Below are 23,521 nucleotides of genomic sequence, written 5' to 3' on the forward strand. Positions count from 1 at the left end.
TGTACACAATTCTGAACATGTTTTTGTCTGAGTGAGAGTGTCAGCATTCAAGGAGGAATTTATTAGATGTTTTGTTCTATACTGCTCTAAAACAACAAACTGGCATTGTGTTTTCCTGGCTTGAAAAACAACCCCCACTTGCCAAGTTGTGGGTGGAAGTGATCCCTCTAGCTTCTGCCTATGCTAGCACAGGCGTTTAGGTAATTTAGAATATAAGATATTTCTGCTTCTAGTAAGCTTTTAAATAAACAGACTTTGTTTTAAAAATGAACTTTATGGTAGTTAAGAGGCTTATTTGGACAGAGGCACAGATGTTGAGCATATGATGCATGCTTGCTGCCAGAGGGCTAAAGAGATTTGTGGGCCTTCTCCATCAAGCTATTTCACCTGAGGTGAAAAGACCAAAGGAAGCAGTTCATGGATTCACAGAACAAGCTCACTATAGAATACAACAAGCTGCCTAAGGTGTTTATAAAGTGCTTTGTTGAAATGAAGATGTAAATTTAGGTCGACAAGATGGTTCAAGCCTCACCCTCACTGTGTTGGAGAAGGGTTTGGTATTATGATGTCTTTCTCTCTCTCCCTCTGTCTCTCACCATCTGAAAAAATCAGCTGGGAGTGGTAAAACCCCAGTGATGACCAAAAATCATCCTGTGCTGTTATGTAAGAATTACAGTTAAGTGGCTATGATTTTTTTCCCTGAATTTTTACTTACCATGTAAATGTTCACCATCTAAATATTTATAACAATATAGCTAATTTTTATTTTTGTAGCCTTGTCTTTATGCTTTATGTACTCATTTACAGACTCTGAAGTACAGTGTAATCTTAGAAGAAAATGAAAATGAAACAGAAGCCTGAGTTTATTTATTTATATATTTTTGCTTTCCTAAGCTGTCTGTGGTGGCGAGATACGTAAAAATGAAGGACAGATTCAGTCTCCTAATTATCCTGATGACTACAGACCAATGAAAGAATGTGTTTGGAAAATAACAGTGTCACAAGACTACTATGTGGGATTGACCTTTCAGGCCTTTGAGGTAAAGTCATTTAGACAACCTTCTCACTACACATCCTCTGTAAATGACTCTGGCATTTTTAAGGGTTTTCTCGTTAAGTAAGCAAAGAGCCAGAGAATCAGTGAAGAAGCAAAAGATTGCCTGTAAAATGTAACATCAAGAGCAAAAAGGACTGCTTTTTTCTTCTTCTCTCCTCTCATTGCAGACATTTTAAAGGAGATTAAAGTGAGTTTACATTATCTGTGTTATTTGAATTAAACTGTTTGAAGTATTGACAATAGTTTCTTTTGACAAATGCTCACAAAACTGCTTGAAGTGTCCATTAAATAATAGAACTTTTTTTCTCTTTTAAAAGAAGTTGTTAAAAGATATATCATTTTTATTTTTGTTATTGTCAGAGAAAAATCCATTTTTCACCTTTTTACGTTTACAAAGAAAATTTTTATAACAGAAAAAGGGACTTAAGTATCCTTAGGGAGTTGACTTCTTCAGAAATCTTTGTTAGGGAGTTTAGCACCAGCATTGTTATAAGATGTGGGAGGGATAAACTAAAGGGAAGTCAGAATTCTGGATTAAAGTCTGAGGCCAAAACTGCCAGATTCACTAGTGAGAGATTTTGTGTGTCAGGGGCTGGCATTGAGGTCTTAGAAAGCAACAGATGGGTTGAGTTGACAGGAACTCCAGAGTATATTTAAATTTTCAAAAGCAGACTAGAGAGACTGGGAGATAGTTCATCTGATAAAGTACAAACTTTAATATGCATGGGAATCTGGGTTGAAATACCTTGCCACCACAGGAGAACATCATGCAGAAAGAAGCTCCATGGTGGTGAAGCAGTAATTTGATATCTCTCCTCCCTTTTTCCCTTCCCTTCCCTTCCCTTCCCTTCCCTTCCCTTCCCTTCCCTTCCCTTCCCCTCCCCTCCCCTCCCCTCCCCGCCCCTCCCCTCCCCGCCCCTCCCCTCCCCTCCCCGCCCCTCCCCTCCCCTCCCCTCCCCTTCCTGCCCCTCCCCTCCCCTCCCCTCCCTGCCCCTCCCCTCCCCTCCCCTTCCTGCCCCTCCCCTCCCCTCCCCTTCCTGCCCCTCCCCTCCCCTCCCCTCCCTGCCCCTCCCCTCCCCTCCCCTCCCCTCCCTTCCCCTCCCCTCACCTCCCCTCCCTGCCCCTCCCCTCCCCTCCATTCCCCTCCCCTCCCCTCCATTCCCCTCCCCTCCCCTCCATTCCCCTCCCCTCCCCTCCCTTCCCTTACTCTTCTCTTTTTCCTTCCCTTCTTTCCCCCCCTCTGTCTCCATATATGTCCTACAAAAACCACAAAAAGGAATTCACCAAGCAATGGAATCATGCTGGTATGAAGCCTCACTGAAAACCTTGACCTGAAAACAGAAAAATACCAGGCTAGAAAGTAGGAAAGTTGGGAGTCGGGTGGTAGTGGAGCAGGTTAAGTGCACGTGGCGCAAAGAGCAAGGACCTGTGTAAGTAAGGATCCTGGTTCGAGCCCCAGCTCACCACCTGCAGGGGAGTTGCTTCTGTCTTTCTCTCCTAGTCTCTGTCTTCCCCTCCTCTCTCCATTTCTCTCTGTCCTATCCAACAACAACGACATCAATAACAACAATAATAACCACAACAACAATAAAAAACAACAAGGGCAACAAAAGGGAAAATAAATAAATAAATATTTTAAAAATTTAAAAAAAAAGAAAGTAGGAAGGAAAGATGGTTGTGGTAGCCTAGAAAAAAGTTAGAAATTCAGATGCTATAATATACTTTTTTCTTCACCACCTAGAAGGCTAATTTACACTCCAAATAATCAGAAGACTGTAAACAGTCTCATTAACTGGTAAGGTATATGTGTCACTGAACACAATGATAGTGGTGGCATGTCTCTCCCTACAGCAGCAGCCTTGGGAGAATCCAGCCATAACCTCTAAGTCCAGAGAACCTTACCTTCCCCCAACAAGCTGTGTAATATATATGTTTTGGCTCTTGCTATCTTTTGCACAGACCATTTGCTGTCTGTTATTTACATCTGTTTGTGAATCTGTGTTATGACTTTGTCTCTGTCAGTTCTATTTAGATTTTCAGTGTAAATACAGAAATAAGCTTAGCAAGTCCTCTTACTAATGCATTACAGTTAAACCTAATTTACTAATATTTAGAGGGTAAGAGTCCTGATACATATGCTTTGGGCAGCTTTTTCTACCCTGTCAGTTACTGGTGCATTTCTTCTTAAGACCACAAATAAGTAAGAGTTTTAATATGTTTATAGATAATGTCTGAAATAATTTTAGAGAGCTTATTCCCTTTTCATAAGAGTGCTATTTGTAAAATGCTACTATGTTATTAACACTTTAGGCACGTAGGAATACAAAAGAGAAAAATTGGGGGAATGTAGAAATATTTTATTTTGAGTTTACATTCTGATAGTAATGAGAAAGTTTTTATTTTGTCTTATTTTACTTATTTATTTTATAAAATACACACAACATGAAATTTACAAGCTTAACTTTTTAATGTACAATTCAGTAAACTTTAAGTACATTTAAATTGTTATATGACAGATCATCAGAATTCTTTTTCATCTTGCAAAACTGAACCTCTAAACCAATTAAAAATAACCCCCATCTCTCATCTCAGTCTCTGACACAGACCCTTTTACTTTTTATCTTTGTGAATTTAACTATGCACGTAGGCTGAATGATATATTTTTCATGTGATTGATTCACCTTACTTAGTGAAATATATTCAGGGTTCACGTAGGAAAGCACACAAAGAATTTCCTTCTTTTTAAAGAATGAGTGATATTCATTTGTATTTTAATGGGTATTTGAATTGTTTTTAAGTTTTAGTTCTTTTCAATAGTGCTGTTATGTTAAACATGAGTGTCCAAGTGTTTCTTCAGCACTCTGCTTTCAAGTCTTTGACAATATACCCAGATGTGATATTGCTGAATCAATCAGATAGTCACTGTGTTTTCAGTTTTTCAGGAAACTTGCAAGTATTTTCACTGACATTATTAATTTGATACTTTGGAGTTTATACTGATCCTTACAGACATCGAGGTGCTGCAGTAAATGTTATTTTAATGTTTATTTGAAAATTTAGTTATAAAACGAAGGAAAAGAGTGTGAATGGATCCTAAATGTGGGTGTGGTCCTTCCCTGGGGGAGGGGGGCTTTCCTTCATTTGTTAGAATTTACCCACAGGCACTGACCAAAAATTAATGTGCTGGTTGGCAGGCTTAGCTTCACAAACTGACCATGTTATATTACATTTAATCACTTGTAGTCCTTACTAAATAGAAATCACTCAACTTTTCCATGCTTTAACCTGCCAATAAAGCCATGAGCCATCACCACCACCCCCAGAGTAATGAAATGCAATAGTAATCCCTCCTGGCTAATCTCAGTATTTACTATTCCTTCTTTATGTTTTTGGATCTTCTTCCCATATCATTTAGATATCAGTTTTCTAAAAACTTTTCAGAGCTTACTGTCACTTTCATGACACATTCTATGCATATATTAGCTTTTTTTTTTAACTTTATGATGAGCATGCCACATTTGTATATGGTTTAAACTCTGTTTCTTCTTCTAGCGTTTGCTCTTCTTCCGTAGCCAGTCAACAGCATCAGGTTGAGCCTGATGTAAAGTTTCGAGACCTCCTTTGAATCTGGAGAGGTGGCAGTCGTTGACTATGTGGGTCATAGTCTGTCTGTAGCCGCAGGGGCAGTTCGGGTAGTCTCTGGCTCCCCAGCGATGGAACATAGCGGCACACCGGCCATGGCCTGTTCGATAGCGATTGAGGAGGGACCAATCATAACGTGCTAGGTCAAAGCCGGGTTGACGCTTGCAGGGGTCTGTGATGAGGTGTTTGTTCTTTACCTCAGCTGACTGCCAACTCTGTTTCCAAGAGTCTGGAACAGAGAAGTTCAGTGTAGGCGTAGGGGACCAGATTGGATGACGAGACGTCAAGCGTTGGACAGGGTGGGCGAAGATAAATGAATTTAGATGATGCCGCATCCCAAAGAATATCTGGCAGGGCGATGTTGCTAAGAACTGGCAGCCATGGAACCGGGGTGGAACGGATGGTTCCAGAAATTATCCTCATGGAGGAATATAATTTGGAATCGACCAAGTGGACATGGGGGCTACGGAACCATACTGGGGCACAGTATTCTGCAGTGGAATAGCATAATGCCAGAGAGGATGATCGTAGTGTGGAAGCGCTCACGCCCCATGAGGAGCTGGCCAGTCTTGCAATGATGTTATTCCTCGTGCCCACCTTTGCTGCAGTTTTTATGAGATGTTCGTGAAATGACAGGGTGCAATCGAGAGTAACGCCAAGATAGACTGGCTGGGCTTCATGCCGGATTCTCGTATCGCCAAGCTGCACATTAAGCTCATGTGAGGCCGAGGCATGGTGTAGATGGAAAACAGATGATACCGTGTTCGCAGTGCTAGGGATTAGTTGCCATTTTTTACAGTAATCAGATATCAGAGATATGTCTTTTGTGAGTGTTTCTTCGAGGATGTCGAACTTGGATGCCTGAGTTGCACAGCAGATGTCATCGGTGTAGATGAACTTCCTTGAAGAAGTTTCTGGGAGGTCATTGATGTAAATATTAAATAATGTAGGAGCCAGAACAGAGCCCTGGGGGAGGCCACTTGAGACATGTCTCCATCTGCTAGACTTGTCACCCAGATGCACCCGGAATCTTCTGTTTTGGAGAAGAAACGATACAGTGTTGGCCACCCATGGAGGCAGGCATCTTGAGATCTTGACTAGGAGACCACGATGCCAGACCGTGTCATAGGCTGCTGTGAGATCAACAAAGACAGCACCTCTGTTTATCTTACAGTCTCTAATGAATCTGCATTGTCATTATTAAAGCATATTTATTGTGTGTGTAATTGTGCATGACACTGCATTCAGGTCTCAGCTTTATTAACTGTGTCCATGATTTAGCTCAAGAAGAAAATGCCTTTTTCTTTTGTTTTTCTAAATGGCTGACTTTTGGTATTCATTTTCTCTCAGAGCTTTATCCCTTTCTTGTTATTAGTCATTTATCTTTATCCCTATCTAGCTATATGTTTTTTTAAATATTTATTTATTCCCTTTTGTTGCCCTTGTTATTTTATTGTTGTGGTTATTAATGACATTGTTGGATAGGACAGAGAGAAATGGAGAGAGGAGGGGAAGACAGAGAGGGGGAGAGAAAGATAGACACCTGCAGACCTGCTTCATCGCCTGTGAAGCAACCCCCCTGCAGTTGGGGAGCTTGGGGCTCGAACCATGATCCTTGCACTGGTCCTTGCGCTTTGTGCCGCCTGCACTTAACCCACTGCGCTACTGCCCAACTCCCACCTATATGTTAATTGATGAAGGAATTGAGAGAATCAGAGAGAAAAATGTTACACAGATATCTCAGATTTCCATGTGTCCTCACCATCATTTTTTTCTGTGTAGGTGTAGTTAAGAGATAAAATTAATATTAATAGAACAAAATCATTGTGCTAGTATTGCAATCAGGATTAATGGAGTTAAGCTAGAAAAATACGTAACTAAAGGTCAATGATGCCATTAACATTGTATATTGTTATTGTTAGAAGAGCTAATGCTTTTCTGAATATCATAAGTGCATAAACAGGAGGGACACTCAGTAGCTACGATGTCTTTTATGTAAAAATACAGTGTATTACTTCATTGTTCTACTACCAACACCTGCTTCAGTGTATTAAACATGAAAGTAACATGAAACTAGTAAGTAGATGGATGGACTTAATCATGAAATTGACCATTTTAATACAATTTACCTATGAAATATTTATTTATTGTGTTTCATGCTAACTAATTGCCTTATAGGCAGATTCAATCTCAAGCATGCAGTCTGATTGCCTCTTTCTGTGCACAGGTCTTACTTTATGACTCAAGCTATTTGCATATAATTACGGTATGATTCACAGGGGAGTGTTCACTTTACAATACAAGCGTACATGTACATTCATTTAGGAGCATAGTTTGTGGGGTGGAGCTTACCTCAAGTTGTAGGAAACACTGTAATTTTGGCTCTGGAGACTGGATTGCTCAGAGTGAGGGCAAAGGATACTCAGGCTTTTGTTAGTAAGAAGGGAAGGGTCACTTTTCTTGGGAAGGAGTCCTCAGTTCTCTCTTTTTTTAAAAAAAATATTTATAAAAAGGTAACATTGACTAAACCATAGGATAAGAGGGGTACAACTCCACACAATTCCCACCAACAGAACTGTGTATCCCATTACCTTCCCTGATACCTTTCCTATTCTTTAATCCTCTGAGTATGGACCCAAGGCCATTGTTGGATGTAGAAGGTGGAAGGACTGGCTTCTGTAATTGCTTCCCTGCTGAACATGGGCGAGACTTCTACATAAGTGGGGTTACAAAACCATAACAATTTTATTCTCATTTGATGTTCAATTTTATACCATAAGTCAGAGATGTGTTATCAGGATCACTTCTAGACTTAATTTTGGCAGAACCTCACTCAGAGTCAGATATCTTCTTTAGAAACTTTGGTTTTAGGGAGTCAGGCTGTAGCACAGTGCGTTAAGCACAGGTGGTTCAATGCACAAGGACTGGCTTAAGGATCCCAGTTCAAGCTCCCGGCCCCCCACCTGCAGGGGCGTCGCTTCACAGGTGGTGAAGCAGGTCTGCAGGTGTCTATCTTTCTCTCCCCCTCTCTATCCTTCCCTCCTCTCTCCATTTCTCTCTGTCCTATTGACAATGATGACATCAACAACAATAACTACAACCCTAAAACAAGGACAACAAAAGGAAATTAATAAATATTTTTTAAAAAGAAACTTTGGTTTTGATTGATAAGTTACTCTATAGCCTTTTTTTGTCAGTGGGGACTCACTCTCTGTGTGACCGCCACCTTTTTGTCATCTGGGGGCTATTGCAATATTAATGCACAGCTTATTGTAGACAGTGAGGATTATTAAAACATCCATATCATTCTGATAATAGTTAAATCTCCAGTTTTACTTAGTGATCTGTGAATATGCACTAAACTAAATCATAAGGTGACTTACTGTTTATCTATCAAAGGAAAAATAAGGTTTGTGTATGAGAAAATACTCGTTATCTGTTTTGTTTAATCACTGAGAAGATATGACTTTTGTTCCATCTTTAATAGTGTTTTCTTATTAAAATCATTAAGCTCAAACTATTAATTAAAAGCTCTTTAAAATTAACCTAATGTTTATTGGAACTGCTTTTGATTAAAATGATGTTATTTTTTATTAATAGATAATGATTTTCTTTATTGTGTGTTCTCATCACTTTTCTTGTTCTGACTCATCTTACCTTCCTTCGTTTTCCAATATGAGACATAATTTAGTAGAAGTTCATCCTTTGCTTCTCTAAGTAGATAAGACTGTATTGGCTTCCTGAGACCTTTAATTATTTCCCCTATAGTTCAACACTAGTTACAAGTTGCTTGTTCTGTTATAAGGTTACAACATGAGAAACTTTAGCCTTTGATCACATCAAAATATTGTTACATTTATAAAAACATTGATTTTGAAGAGAATACATTAAAGACTAAAGGAAAAGGACATATTCCTAGCTGATCACACTGACCTTGACATTCCTGGTGACTACTTGTAATTCTCCCTCTGTTTAAACCATTACTATCTTTAAAATGAAATACTCTTTGTATTATATGTTTTCATTCTCATATTTTCACAAATATAATGTGGTGCTTAGGAAAATGATTGGATTTAGGAAATGATTTTAATGAGCACATACCTGGAGGTATAATGTAAACTGCAACCATCATTTTTAACAGCCCTCACTTCTCATGCTTACTGTATTTTTTCATTTTATTATGTTTCCATCACATCTGTGACTTTATAATTTTCTATGATTCACTTACTTATTCTGCTTATAGTTCTTTTGCTTTCTAGGTTCCAACAGCATTAAGTTATGAGGAGGGTGGGAAATGGAGGGCAGGGTAAGACTATTATCAGGCTGAGTGATCTATATCTAACAGTGAAAAGAAAGTCTAGCATAAAATAAGCATATATGGAATGGGTGAATGAATGAATGGATCCTTATTTGTAACAGGGTAAAATGAAACAAATATACAAATATTATATTAAATTTTTAATCAAAGTGACATATAAAAATCTGTATTTTTTTGTCCTTTATCTACTCTGAAGATGATTGCTACTAACATACTAAATTTAATAGCAACTTCATGCATTTAGGTTATGGGTCCATGGAATGAGCATGTTCACTGACACCGGTTAATAGAAGAATTCCAGACTAATCTATTATGTATAACGAATTGGGCATTTAAATAGTTAATGAAATTGAATTTCTCTATATTATATGAATTGAGAGAAGTGTGTAGAGATAAGAAATCCAGGGACTCAGGTGGTAGTGCAACTAACTGGTTGAGTGCACACATTACAGCATAAAAGGACCTAGGTTCAAACCCCCAGTCCCTACCTGCAGAGGCTGTGGGTCTCTTTTTGTCTCTCTCCTTATCTCTTCCTTCTCTCTTTATTTCGCTGTTTCTATCCAATATAAATAAATAAAAATGTTTATTGATGCGGGAGGTGGTGCAGTGGATACAGTGTTGTACTCTCAAGCCTGAGGTCTTGAGTTTAATATCTGGCAGCACATGTACCAGAGTGATGTCTGGTTCTTTCTCTCTCTCCTCCTATTCCTCTCATAAATGAATAAATGAATGAATAAATAAATAAATAAATATTTTTAAAAAGAGATAAAGTGCCCATCAAAAAAAGAGCTATGTTACCCTTTAATAAGAGATAACCAGTGTTGAGTTTACAAAATAATTCTCTTGCAATATATAGCTCTGCCAAGTATGTTTAAAGAATTTCACACACTAGAAAGAATATAACTCCAAATTACCAAGTTTTCCATCAAAAAGATATTTGTAGCCTAAAACATTGTGATATTTGTGCATATGTTTGTTTCTAGTTTCTCTGAATAAATTATTTTTGTAATATCAGTAATTTTATAACTATGTTTCAAAGAAAGCTGCACATTGCTTATAACATAACTGGATCATATTTTTAGTGATAATTTTAGGTCTGAATTTTCTTTCCATTAGTCATTTCCAAAGAATCACTACCTGTATTTTAACATTCTCTTAAAATATGATTAACTTTTGCTGATCTTGTTTTATGTGGGCATACTGTTCCATAGATTTTTTTCTCTATGTCTTTTAGAATAATATGGCCTTTATTCAGAGGTACATAAGTATTACTATTCACACTCACAAGAAATAATATTATTTAACATAATTTCTCATGTGACATCAGTACTATGATGCAGAAATACATAGCAATCGTTGGCTAGAAGTTATTTCATGTATCAATTAACTGTATGTTCACACATTTTTACTCCTGCAGATTGAAAGACATGACAACTGTGCTTATGACTACCTAGAAATTCGAGATGGGACTAGTGAAAACAGCCCTTTGATAGGACGTTTCTGTGGTTATGATAAACCTGAAGATATAAAGTCTACCTCTAATACTTTGTGGATGAAGTTTGTTTCTGATGGTACTGTGAACAAGGCGGGATTTGCTGCCAATTTTTTCAAAGGTAATTAAAATATATATATATAATGTTATTTTTCTTTGCCAGATGTAAATGTACTATTTGCCTTTGAGTTAGGAGAGGATGTTATTGTGTATAACTGAGGTGGATTTTGATGGGAAAGTTTATTGGCTACACTAACAGAGCTCCTACTCTGTGTGATTGTTCCAAATTCCAGAACCCAGTGTAGTCACAAAGGGTAGATATACTGTGTGGGTTTTTTTTTTTTTTTGGTTTTATTTTTTTAAATTTATTTATTTATAAAAAGGAAACACTGACAAAACCACAGAATAAGAGGGGTACAACTCCACACAATTCCCACCACCAGAACTCCGTATTCCATCCCCTCCCCTGATAACTTTCCTATTCTTTAACTCTCTGGGAGTATGGACCCAAGGTCATTGTGGGATGCAGAAGGTGGAAGGTCTGGCTTCTGTAATTGCTTCCCCACTGAAAATGGGCATTGACAGGTCAATCCATACTCCCAGCCTGCCTCTCTTTTTCCCTAGTGGGGTGGGGTTCTGGGGAATCAAAACTCCAGGACACATTGGTGGAGCTGTCTATCCAGGGAAGTCTGGTTGGCATCATGCTACCATCTGGAACCTAGTGGCTGAAAAGAGAGTCAACATATAAAATCAAACAAGGTGTTGACTAATCATGAACCTAAAGGCTGGAATAGTGCAGATGAAGAGTTGGGGGGGGGTTCTGTTCTGTAGATAGCTAGTAGGCATATTTTAATTATATTCCTAAGGGCCTGTGGCTATACTAGTTTATTTTTTTTCTGTGAGCCTGAAATCTGATATGCAGGTGGATTCTAGTTATTATCTGGGGAGATGATGTTATGGCTGGAAAAAGGACCAGAAAGCTGGATCAGGGAAGAGGGTAGCTCCCAAATATGGGAAAGGTGTATAAATATTGTTGACTGTAAACCTTATCAAGCTACCCTTATCAAAGAAAGGACTGCTAAAGCTGAATAAGGGCAAGAGATGACTCTTTAGTCACTATTAGGGCACCCCATCAGCTGGAGCCCTAGTCAGGGAATCCTGAGAGTCCCAAACAGAAATGATGGGCTTAGACCTCAAACAAATCCCTCTCTCCATTATTGATGGTCATCTCTATCAGGAAAAACAAAACAGACCCCTTTGTGGGTCCCCATAGGACCTTGCCCTCAACTTGGATCAACAATGGTAGAGTATGTTCCATCCTCTGAAAGGAGGCCGGACAACATACTCTATGCTACACCTGAGGATGATGGATCCTGATATTGGGGCAGCTTGGAATGTTCCTACTTATGACCACAGAATGTGAGCTCAGACCTACAGGGATGTAGAGGTTACATAGTCTCCTAAGCTAAATATGGGCCCCAGATCACATACCATATGGTTTTAATGCATTAGTTTTATAGCAAAACCTGTAATAGAAAGAGATGTACACACAGGCATGGAACTCTTGAGAAGAAAGGGTATTTTACATATAATTCATTAATTTATTTCCACGTGGCTGCAGTTTTAACCATCCCTTATAGACTAGATTTAAACCACATTAGAAATAACTATGACTTCCTTAAAAAACATTCTAATTTCTAAAATATCACTTTGACACAGGGTTATTACTGATAAACTTTTACTTTCAAATAGTCTCTTTTTCAAATGCTGAGTGTTTTGTCAATGAATAATTTCTTCAAAATATATTTTCTGTTTGCTTGACTCAAAAATAGGTTATTCATAAAAAGTGACACCATGGAGTACACTGTCATAAACTTATTTATTTATTTACTGCCAGGGTTATCACTAGGGCTCAGGCCTGTGCAGTGAATCCATAGCTCCCAGAGGCCATTTTATTCTTTTGTTCTTCTTTATTAGAGAGAAATTGAGAGGGTAGTGGGTGAGAAAAGGGGTAAGAAAGACACCTGAAGATCTTCATCCCTTGTGAAGCTTCCTTTCTGCAGGAGGGGATCAAGAGCTCAGACACAGGTCTTTGGGCATAGTAATGAGCACTTAACTGGGTGCACCACCACCAGGATCCTTGCCATACATACTTTTAATATTTTTGTTTCAGTTTATATTGAAAAGAGAGAGAGGGAGAAGTCATAGCGCCACTCTGCCATTTATGACATTCTATTTTGGCTTTGTTTTTCTTGTTATGGGGTGCCAGGAATTCATCCCAGAACCTCATATATACAAGGCATGTACTATATCACCAAGCTACCTCTTCATTTTTAAAAATTGAGTATGTCTTCATGTATTTTGATGTTTTCATGAAAAAATAGTGTATGTATTTATAAGACTGTGGAGTTACACTTCCTCAATCAAAATGTTTATACAAGAAACACTGAAAGTGTTGTTTAATGGGTTCCAATAAGTTTCTATCTTTAATTTGTAGGCACTATCATGATTTATGTCTTAATAATGTCACTTCTTGAAAAATCTCTTTCATGATATCGAAAAAGCTAGATGTATCAACCAGGAAAGCTGTTTTCTCAGCACCTTTTTTCAAAAAATCTCCAAATTTAATATTCCCCATTGTAACAAAATCAGGAAAAATAAATCACCTGCTGTTAGATGACCTTCAGTTGGCTCTGTTAAGTTTCTAGTCCTATTTGTTCTTTTTTTTTTTTTCCTGGAGCTATTATTTCCTTTTTTTGAGGATTACTGGATTATAGTCAACAGTAAAATATAGTAGTTTGTACATATGAACATTTCTCAGTTTTCTACATAACAATTCAATCCATTCTAGGTCCTCCTTTGTCATCATATTCCAGGACCGGAATGCTCCCTTCCACCCCAGAGTCTTTTACTTTGGTGCAATACACCAAACCCAGTCCAAATTCTTCTTTTTGTATCCTTTTGGTTCTTATACCATGCTTAGATTACAGTGAATTCTTATATATAATCCACAAAGTGACATAAATCAAATATATGTCAGAATCATTTAATATTATATTCCCCAAAAATGTTTATACCTTGGTAGATCAAAGCAATATACTGAGTTGTTCTTCACCATTGTAGAGGAAGACGAATGTTCCAAACCTGACCGTGGAGGCTGTGAGCAGCGATGTCTGAACACACTGGGCAGTTATCAGTGCGCATGCGAGCCTGGTTATGAGCTGGGACCTGACAAAAGGACTTGTGAAGGTATGATCTTATGGGGCATACTGCTTCCTGCCTGGAAAAAATCTACTATCACAGCCCCTTCTCTCTTTCATACAACCTCTTTATCTCCCCTCTCACCCCTCCTTTCTCTGTCTTCTTCCTCTGTCGCTTCTTAACTTACTTTCCTAACTAGTAAGACCCAGTTTTAATCACAGATTATGTAAAATCTTGCCTGTACTTTTATCATAGAAATCAACCCTTTCGTCTGTTGGTTACCTTACTACCTTTTAATGTATCTATTTATCTAAATCTGCATATTTATCTAAATACACATATAATTTGTTTTTCTAAATTTTTATTTTATCTGTGTTTCAATTAACACTCGTCATTTACATCCTTTTACTGTTATTTGAGTATGTTTCCATTATTAAAATAGGAAGTCATGCAGCTGAATCATCTGTGCCTGTGACATCATCTGCATGACCCAGGCTGATGCTTGCCCACACTACATGGGAAAAGCTTCACTATCAGGGTATCTTTCTCCTTCTGTCCCTCTCTCTATATCTCTGCAAGAGTTGACCCACAATGGCAATGCCCCAGGGACAACAGAAATAAAAATAAAATAAACACAAAGACAACTAGAGACCAATTACTTTAGATAACTTGAGTCTTCTTGGGATTGATTATAAACCCTTCGCGGTATATGCTGTTTTCACTTAATTTTCTTTCTCTGATACCCTTTTTTTTTTTTTTTTTTGCCAATTTCACTGTAAGAAAGAGAGGTCTTAGGGATTGGGTGGTGGTGCACCTGGTTGAGCACATGTGTTACAGTGTACAAGGACCAGGGTTTGAGCCTGAGGTTCCCACCTGCAAAGGGAAAGTTTTGCGAGTGGTGAAGAAGAGCTGTAGGTGTCTCTCTCCCTCTCTCACCCCCTTTTCTCTTGATTTCTGACTGTCCCTATCCAATAAATAAAGAAAATATTTTTAAAAGAAAGAGAGGTCTTATAAACTTAACTCTTTAAGAAGATCATGTACAATCAGAAAATAAGTTGCTAGATAGAGTTTGGTTTACTTTTTATGTTTATCTTGTGAACTCTGTAGCTCTCCCCAAGAATTATTCATCTGAGAGAAAAAAAAATTTGAGAAGAAAAGCAGTTATTTTGACAGAGGACCTAGTGGGGGGTTGTATTGTTATGTGGAAAACTGGGAAATGTTATGCATGTACAAGCTATTGCTATTGTCAGTCGCAGCAAACTATTAATCCTCCAATAAAGAAATTTTTTTAAAAATTGAAAAAATAAAAGCAATTATTTTGTTTTATTATGTCATGTTATATTATGCCTTCACCTATGTCCTTTCATTAGCTCTTACAACCATATACTGTACACTGTTATAACCATTTAAAAGAGAATAAAACTGACAGTTTTCCTTATGTTGTTCATACAACTTTTAAATTATCCCAAATGTGTTTGTGAAACCAGAATTTACTTGATTCCAAATCACTAAATTCAATACTTCATAAATAAGATTAACTGATTTAAACTGTTGTACTGAAGGCTAAGAATAGAAACTGATATTTTTTTTCAGAGGTGAAAAATCTGGAAGATGGTTGAAACTTAATGCTGAGGTCCTTGGTTTTAGTGAAAAAGATACCACAAAGAGGAGGCCTTTACTAAGGGGACAAAAGCAAAACATACAAACAAAAAATCCTTCTCTGTTTTTTTCTGTCTAGCGGCTTGTGGCGGGCTGCTTACCAAACTTAATGGCACCATAACCACTCCAGGCTGGCCCAAGGAGTATCCTCCTAATAAAAACTGTGTATGGCAAGTGGTTGCACCGACCCAGTACAGAATCTCTATGAAGTTTGAGTTTTTTGAATTGGAAGGTAACGAAGTAAGTGAAAAAATATTATAGAGAGATTTTTTTTTCTTATTATGATTTGGGCACGTCTGAAAGCAAACTGGGGAAGGAGTGGAGGAAGAAGGGAGTGAAGGAAAAAAGGGAGGAAGAGTACTGGTATTGTAATCTTTCTTTGCTTTACTGTTTATTTTTTTGACTGTCTATAATTTTATTGACACTGAATATTTTGGACTGTCTTGGGGGAGATGAAACATTGCCCAGAGGAGTATTTTCTCATAATATTATTATACAGCATTTTCTTGATTTACTGGAGAGTTATAGAAAAATTACTGTTAGCTTTATGACACACAGTTGTTTTTTTTTTTTTTTTTTTGAAATATAACAAAATTCACTGGTTAAGTTATAACAAGAGTATCAACTTGGGAAAACCCAATATATTTTACTTGTGGAAATGAGCATGTTTTCATTAAATAAATAAGTTTCCATCATGATGATGTTCATGGCCCACAAATAGGGAAGAATTCTTTTTGTATCATTTTATTGGGGGATTAATGGTTTACAGTACAGGTGTTGACACATAAGTACAGTTTCTTAACCCCATGATAGAAGTCTACAAAACACTATTATCCCGAACTTAAATCCTTTTTGTTCATCATGTGTCAGGACCCCAGAGCCCATTGTTCTCCCTCTTCCCTAGAGTCCTTTGCTTGGACACAATATATTACACCCAGATGCAAGTTTCACTTTGGTGTTTTTGCTTTCTGTCCATGTTTCATAAGTTTGGCCTATGAGTGAAATCATCGGGTGTCGATGATTGACTTTTAACTTCAATAAAAGATGCATTTAATTGATATTGCCCTTCACAAAAGAAAGCATAATGTAGTAAAGGTTGAGTTTTTCACTGAGTGACCATATTTAAACAGCTGAAACCATTTAGTTGAAAAATTTCTGTGTTGACAATCTGACAGGGCCTACAAATGGGAAGACAAGCCTAGAAATAAGGACATTTATAACTGCTCTTTAAATTACTGGTTACAACTGATTTAATTCCAGGAAAAAAAGTGTTATAATAAATATTTGTTTTGTTTGAGCTTTCTTGCTTTCTTTTTTGCTTTTTCTAACCCCTAAACTTTTTCTCCCAACAGTTTTTTTCCTATGTTTATTCTAAAATGAAACATTACTCAGAACTTCTAAATATATAATGAACTCACAAAAATTATTCTTTCATGTATGTGTTCAACACTTGCAAAAATTAAGGGAATTGAAATAGTAATTTTCTGTATTTCTGTGTCAATATTGTTGGTAATATTTCTGAAAGTCATACCATAATTTTATAATTAGACATATTTTTGGAAAACTTTGCATTTTTCTATTTTCCCTAAATTTCTTTTCTTTCTAAATAATTTTATTCTTGTGCCAAAGCTTCATACATGTGCAATTCCACTGCTTTAAGCAACTCTTTTTTTTCTTTCCGTTTTAAAAATTAAAAACAAAAATCAGATAGACACAGGGAGGGGGAGAGAAAGAAAAAATGAAGGGAGGAAGAAAAGGAAAGGAAAGGGAAGGGAAGGAAAGGAAACGGGAGGAAAGGTAAGGGAAAGGAAGGGGAGGGAAGGGAAGGGAAGGGAAGGGAAGGGAAGGGAAGGGAAAGGAAGGGGAGGGAAGGGAAGGGAAGGGAAGGGAAAGGAAGGGAAGGGAAAGGAAGGGAAAGTAAGGGAAGGAAAGGGAAGGGAAAGGAAGGGAAGGAAAGGGAAGGAAAGGGAAGAGAAAAGAAGGGAAGGAAAGGGAAGGGAAAGGAAGGGAAGGAAAGGGAAGAGAAAGGAAGGGAAGGAAAGGGAACGGAAAGGAAAGGGAAGAGAAGGAGAGGAGAGCAGGAGAGGAGAGGGGAGGGGAAGGGTAGAGGGGAGGAGGGGAGGGAAGAGGGAGGGAAGGGAAGGGGGAAGGGAAGGGAAGGGAAGGGAAAGGAAGGGAAGGAAGAGAGGGAGATGCCACAGTGCTATATCTCTATGAGGTGTTCTCATGTGTTGCTGTGGACTCAGACACTTGTTCTTGTGCAGGACACTGGGTATCTTCTATTGCTTAGGTTATCTTCTGGCTCTTGCTTTACTTTTTAATTTTATTTCTGTTGTTAAACTTATCTTTATTTATTGGACAGAGACAACCAGAAATTGAGAGGGGAGAGGGAGACAGAGAGGGAGAGAGGCAGAGAGACACCTGCAGCCCTGCTTCACCACTTGCAAAGCTTTCCTCCAGCAATTGGGGACCTGGGCCTCCAACTCAGGTCCTCGTGCATTGTAACATGTGCACTCAACCAGGTACGCCAACACCAGGTGCCATGTCTCCTACTTTACAATGCAGTAACCCACCATCTCTGCCCACTAGACCTCCTTTATCTGTCCTTGCTTCCCATTCCAACCTCTCCAAGTAACCTCAGTTCTACAGTCAGAATCTACAGGTTTGTTTTAGTTCAGTTTTCATTGTTCCTTTGAATGTTTTCTTACTTTGTATTCCACACATGTGTGGCATTACTAACTGTCTGTCTCCTAAATTATTTCATTTAGCATAATCTCCCCATGTTTTATCCATACTGTGGCAAATGGAAAGATTTTATCTTATGGTAGATTAATATGTGATCCTGTATGCAAAACAAGTTGTATTTATCCAGTTAGCTATAATCTGGCACTTAAGTTATGTCCGTGTTTTAAGATGTAAATGTTGTTAGATTTCACTGTACCTTTTGAAATCTTTTCTACATCATATGTATGTTTTATAATAGGAAAGGCTTCTGCACTTTGCGTTTCCTTTGTGTGCTTATTTGTGTTGTTGTTACTATTGAATTATATGGGAATTTTATAGGATAAATCAAGATGTTTTTAGTTTTTTACTTGTTTACTTATTTTATTAGTGATTTAATATTAATTTACAAAGTTAAATATTCACAGGAGTATACACCACTAGACATCTGAATCCCCAATCCCTCTACTGTAAACTATACAGTGCCAGTCCCTGTTCAGGGCGCCATTTGCTGGGCTGGGCTAGCTTCACTGGCGGAAGACAGATGACCAGGGACTCATGGCTGAGTGGTACGCAGTTCAGTCTTTATTCATGTGGAACGCAGTGCAATCTAAGCTATCTCTAATCACAATCCTGTCCTCATATATCCTGAGGCAGAAGTGTCAGGTCCGAAGAGGTTGTACGTAGGATAGGGGGTGGGGAGAAGGAAAAAGCCTGCAAAACAGTGAGGATTAAACCAATGCCCTGGAGGCAGGGTGGTGCTTAGTTAACAGTGGTTATGTAAACAGAACACAGTGTTAAGCAGGGAGGATTAAACCAATGAAACATAAGGGGTCTTAGAAGCAGAATTTAGAAGCAGACCAACAATACAGTTTTCCTAAGGTTGCAGGTTACTATATCCAAATGTCCCTGTCTTTTTCCTCTTCTCTCTTCGGGTCCTGATGTAGTTGGATGTCACAGCCCTCAACTTCTTCCTCCTATCACTTCTCCCCCACTGGGAAAATGGATCAATATTATTTACAGGGTGCAGAAGGTGGGAGTTTTCGGCTTCTGTAATTGCTTCTTCTGTTCAACATGGCGATGGCAGATTGATCCATACCCCCAGCCTGTTTCTATTTTTCCCTAGTGGAGTAGGGCTCTGAAGACTTGAGGTTCCAGGACACATTGGTGAGGTTGTCTGCCAAGAAAAGTCAGGATGGAATCATGGTAGCATCTGCAACTTGGTGGCTGAATGTCAGCAAGGGATAAAGCAGAACAAAATGTTGCATGAACAGGAACCAAAAGTAATAACAGAGCAGATGTGATTAGGGCTCTTATGGTGGAAAGAAGCTAGGAAGTCCATTTTAGGCATGTTTCTAGGGGTCCATGACTATTGTAGTTTTTTGCTTGATTTTGATAGCTAACATGAAGTTGGGTAAAAGTATTGTCTGAGAAGATGGTATCGGAGTAGATAAAAAGGCTAGAAAATTGGATTAGGACAGAGAGTAGCTCCCATTATAGGAAAAAAATTATGAATAAAATTTAGTGTTTACCCCATGCACCTGACCCAGGCAGGGCCCACACATATATTTATATTTAGCACTGGAGCCTGTGTAACCTCTGAGTTCCTATAGGTCTGAGCTCACAGCTCATGGTCATAGCTGGGAGCATTCTAGGCTGCAGTCATCTCAAGACCAGACTTCTTTAAGTAGCAGTCACCCTTCAGAGACTGATGCAGTTCCTACTATCACTGCTTTATGTTGAGAGCAAGGTCCTGGGAAGGCCCTCAAGATGACTTATTATAACGTTCCTGATGGAATGGCCAGTGATGGAGGGATCCATTGGAAGTCTAAGCACATCATATTTGTATGGGAATCCAAGGATTCCCTGACTACTCAGGTAATGAGATGGTGTGATATTAACCAAAAGGCCATCATTAAATAAGCCAGTCTCTTGCCCTAGGATAATTATTGTTTATGTTAACAAATTTATTTCTTTTCACCATTGTCTTTTTGTTGTTATATAAATTTACTAATGGGAATAAGTGGAGGAATTTTTTCCCCTTTACTTTTTTTTATTGGGAGGTTAATGGTTTTCAGTACAGTTGCTGGGTATAGTTTTTCAACTCAACAAGATGAGTATGCAAAATAACCTTATTCCAAAATTAGGTCCATCATCATGTACCAGGACCTGAAAGCTTCTCCCTTCCCTCAATCTTATGTTTGCCCTTCACCCCCAGAGTTCTTTGCTCTCATGAAGTACATCATCAGTCCAAGTTTTGTTTTTCCCATAGTTTGTGTTTTTAACACACTTTATCCACATAAAACATGATTTTCCCTTAGCATCTGAAATTAGGAGAATCTTGAAATGGAAGAAATGTATAGTCTCTTTAGAAAACTTTTAAGATGAATGATACTTTTTAGAAATAGGAATCAGTGTGACTGGCAGAGTAATTCTGTTTGTAGAGCATGTAGAGCAACTCTCTGCACTGCCAATGAACAAATGATGTTCTGGTCCTCCTTCCCATAAGATAAACAAATAAATATTTGAAAATAGCCATGTTCCTACCACTTCTGTGATTTAATATGAAGTTAGAACTATAGGATTCCTACTCTCTTAGTTTTCCATAATTCTAATAAACTGTGGCAGATCAGACATTTTGATGAATTAACTGAGGAGTATTACTAAAAAGGCTAAACATTTATTTTCAGAAGGTAGGAGAATAGGTGGATTTACATAAGTGGGATATTATATTCTAAAAGCACTTTTCTCATGATAGTGTTCTTTATTTGTAGAAGAATCTTTATAAGCTCTGTCATATCCCAGAGTTGTTCGATTTTATAATGATGTTGCTACATGGAAGGTTATAAAAAGTCCTGTGAACTTTTTAAAATGGAAATAGAGCCTTACATTTGGCATTTTCACTGTGTCTGACCACGTTTTTTCATTCAGAAGAGACAAGAAGGAGAGATGTCATTACACTGATCTTCCTCTGGTGCCACAGTACCATCCATGTGGTGCTGGGGCTCTAACTTGGTTTTGTAGACATTGCAATGCAGGAAACCTACCTGGAAAGCTATCTCTCTGACCCAAAAAAATTTGTGAATTTTTATAGTTTGATTGTTGTAACTACTTGAATTAAAACCATGAGCAAAAAACATGATTTAAAGGATAATAATTAAAATATAATTGTTATATGTTCATTATATTTATAAGGAAAGTCAATGTCAATCAACTTTAACCTTGTTGACAACTATAATATAATAGTTATTACTAACCAAATATTATAATTCTCACAGAGTGGATGAACAACTTATTTATTTTTCTAGCAATATTTTTCATATTTATCAACTAATTACTATCATAAGAACCACTAATTTGAGTTAACAAATTTGCAAAGTACAGATCATGCCCCAGGGCTCAATAATATGCAGTGTTAGACCTTGCTAATTATGCATTTATGTAATAAGGTCATTCATGCAAAATGTGTTCCTTAGAATATGACATCAGAATTTTGGTGTTTTATGAAAACATCTGTTAGTGATCATAAAATTGCTTAAGAATACCTTGAATTTGTCTGGCATTTACTTAGTTTCTTCAGTTTTGGGATTTTTCATATTTAATCTATGAATTAGAATGAATTATCTTCATTTTAATAAAAATGTCTACTGCCAATCCATTAAGTATAAGTCATACTTGTTTGCAACTCCATAACTATATTACAGAGTAACTTTATAATGCCAAATAACCCAAAAAAGTATGAAATATCAGTATGTTTGATGAGTTTGATAGGCAAGATATTCTTTTTACTATGTATTAAATACCAATCATACTTTTAAAGTTTAGTGAGAATGGGGTATTTCTGGGTGTGTCTGCACTGGACCAAACCAGTCTCTATCCATTAACCACACCACCATACTTTTGGATATGTGAGATAAAATTTACTGAACTGTCTTATTATCTCTACAATAGAGCCAGCTTTGTTGTTAATGGTTGATTTGTAGACAAAATGTCATATAAACAGACATGTCATATTTCACTATCTCTTGAAGCTGTCCAGGACAAATTTCTTTTCTTTCATAACTTCTATTTGAAACCATTTATTTTCTTTAGCTGTTAATTCCAGTTTGACTATCATTACAAAAATAAAGAGTAAAAACAGAATAAATTTTCCAAATATATCAGGCAGTGGATACTTTCAAGTTTGGTGATTATAATAAATTCATATTTTTTCTAGGTTTGCAAATATGATTATGTAGAGATTTGGAGTGGCCTTTCTTCTGAGTCTAAGATGCATGGTAAATTCTGTGGCGCTGAAGTGCCAGAAGTGATCACATCTCAGTTCAACAATATGAGGATTGAATTCAAATCTGACAATACAGTGTCTAAGAAGGGCTTCAAAGCACATTTCTTCTCAGGTATCAGAATTCACAAGCTACATGTCAAAGATATAGGATTTTATGGCATATTGGCCTCAATGCATAATTTATATAATTCTTCAGAGTTCTCTGTGAATGTGTCTTGGAAATATATGAGATCTATGACCATTTATCCCAGATTTTATAATCCCACACTTAAAAGTAGGATTTTCTTGGAACTGAGCGGTAGCGCACCAGGTTAAGTGCACATGTTACAATGCTCAAGGACCGGGTTCGAGCCCCCAGTCCCCACCTGCAGGGGGAAAGCTTCACAAGTGGTGAAGCAGTGCTGCAGGTGTCTTTCTTTCTTTTTTTTTCTATTGCTGTCTATCTCCTCCTTCATCTCAATTTCTGGCTGTCTATCAAATAAGTAAAGATATCAAAATTAAATTAAATTTAAAAATTTAAAGAAATCCTAGGATGTTCTTAATAAAATATTTGAAGAAATGTAGTTCTCAAAGATGGATGTGTTACATAAATATAATCAAATTTTACTAAGGATAGTACAAATAGCATTTTATTAATTACTATAAGCACAGTAAAAGGCCTAAATATCAATACTATATTGATAATAAGAACAATAAATACTTTATTCACCATTTAACATTGTTTTAGTAAAATTACCCTATTTTAGAAGTATTTCCATACCCACACATGATGTGTGAAGTCATCATAGCCCCCCCCCCACCACCACGTGGGGCTTTCCTTTCCCATAACCGTCAGGTTCTTACAGAGTCTAAGAAACAGTCTGCTTACTCTTTTTGTTTTTTTAAAGTTGATTTGCCTTATTCATCAATATTTCCCATGTGAGCTAGACCATCTGGTAGTTGTCCTTCACCTCCTATTTCACTCAGGTATAATTTTATGAAAGCACATTATCAGACACGTTTAGCAGTTGACATTTCTGTATTTTAAATTCAATCATTAAACCAACTCAAATCAAAATGTTCACATTAAAGAGCTGAAAAATGATAAAAGGTTTACCAAATTCTAAGACACTTTGGTAAAATGTCCTTGTTTTCCTAATTTTGGAA

The 23,521-nt window shown here is 37.4% G+C and overlaps 1 protein-coding gene across 1 annotated transcript in view; it reads left to right on the forward strand.

Annotated features, from left to right (window-relative positions):
* Positions 1-23,521, forward strand: part of TLL1 (tolloid like 1) — a 248,915-nt gene that overhangs the window by 158,942 nt on the left and 66,452 nt on the right. The window contains exons 12-16 of the mRNA XM_007524530.2: positions 895-1,040; positions 10,435-10,630; positions 13,633-13,758; positions 15,449-15,609; positions 22,307-22,487. Coding sequence (XP_007524592.1) covers positions 895-1,040; positions 10,435-10,630; positions 13,633-13,758; positions 15,449-15,609; positions 22,307-22,487 — 810 coding nt within the window. The remainder of the gene's footprint in view (positions 1-894; positions 1,041-10,434; positions 10,631-13,632; positions 13,759-15,448; positions 15,610-22,306; positions 22,488-23,521) is intronic.

This window comes from Erinaceus europaeus, chromosome 2 (genome assembly GCF_950295315.1).
Source record: "Erinaceus europaeus chromosome 2, mEriEur2.1, whole genome shotgun sequence".
NCBI lineage: Eukaryota > Metazoa > Chordata > Mammalia > Eulipotyphla > Erinaceidae > Erinaceus > Erinaceus europaeus.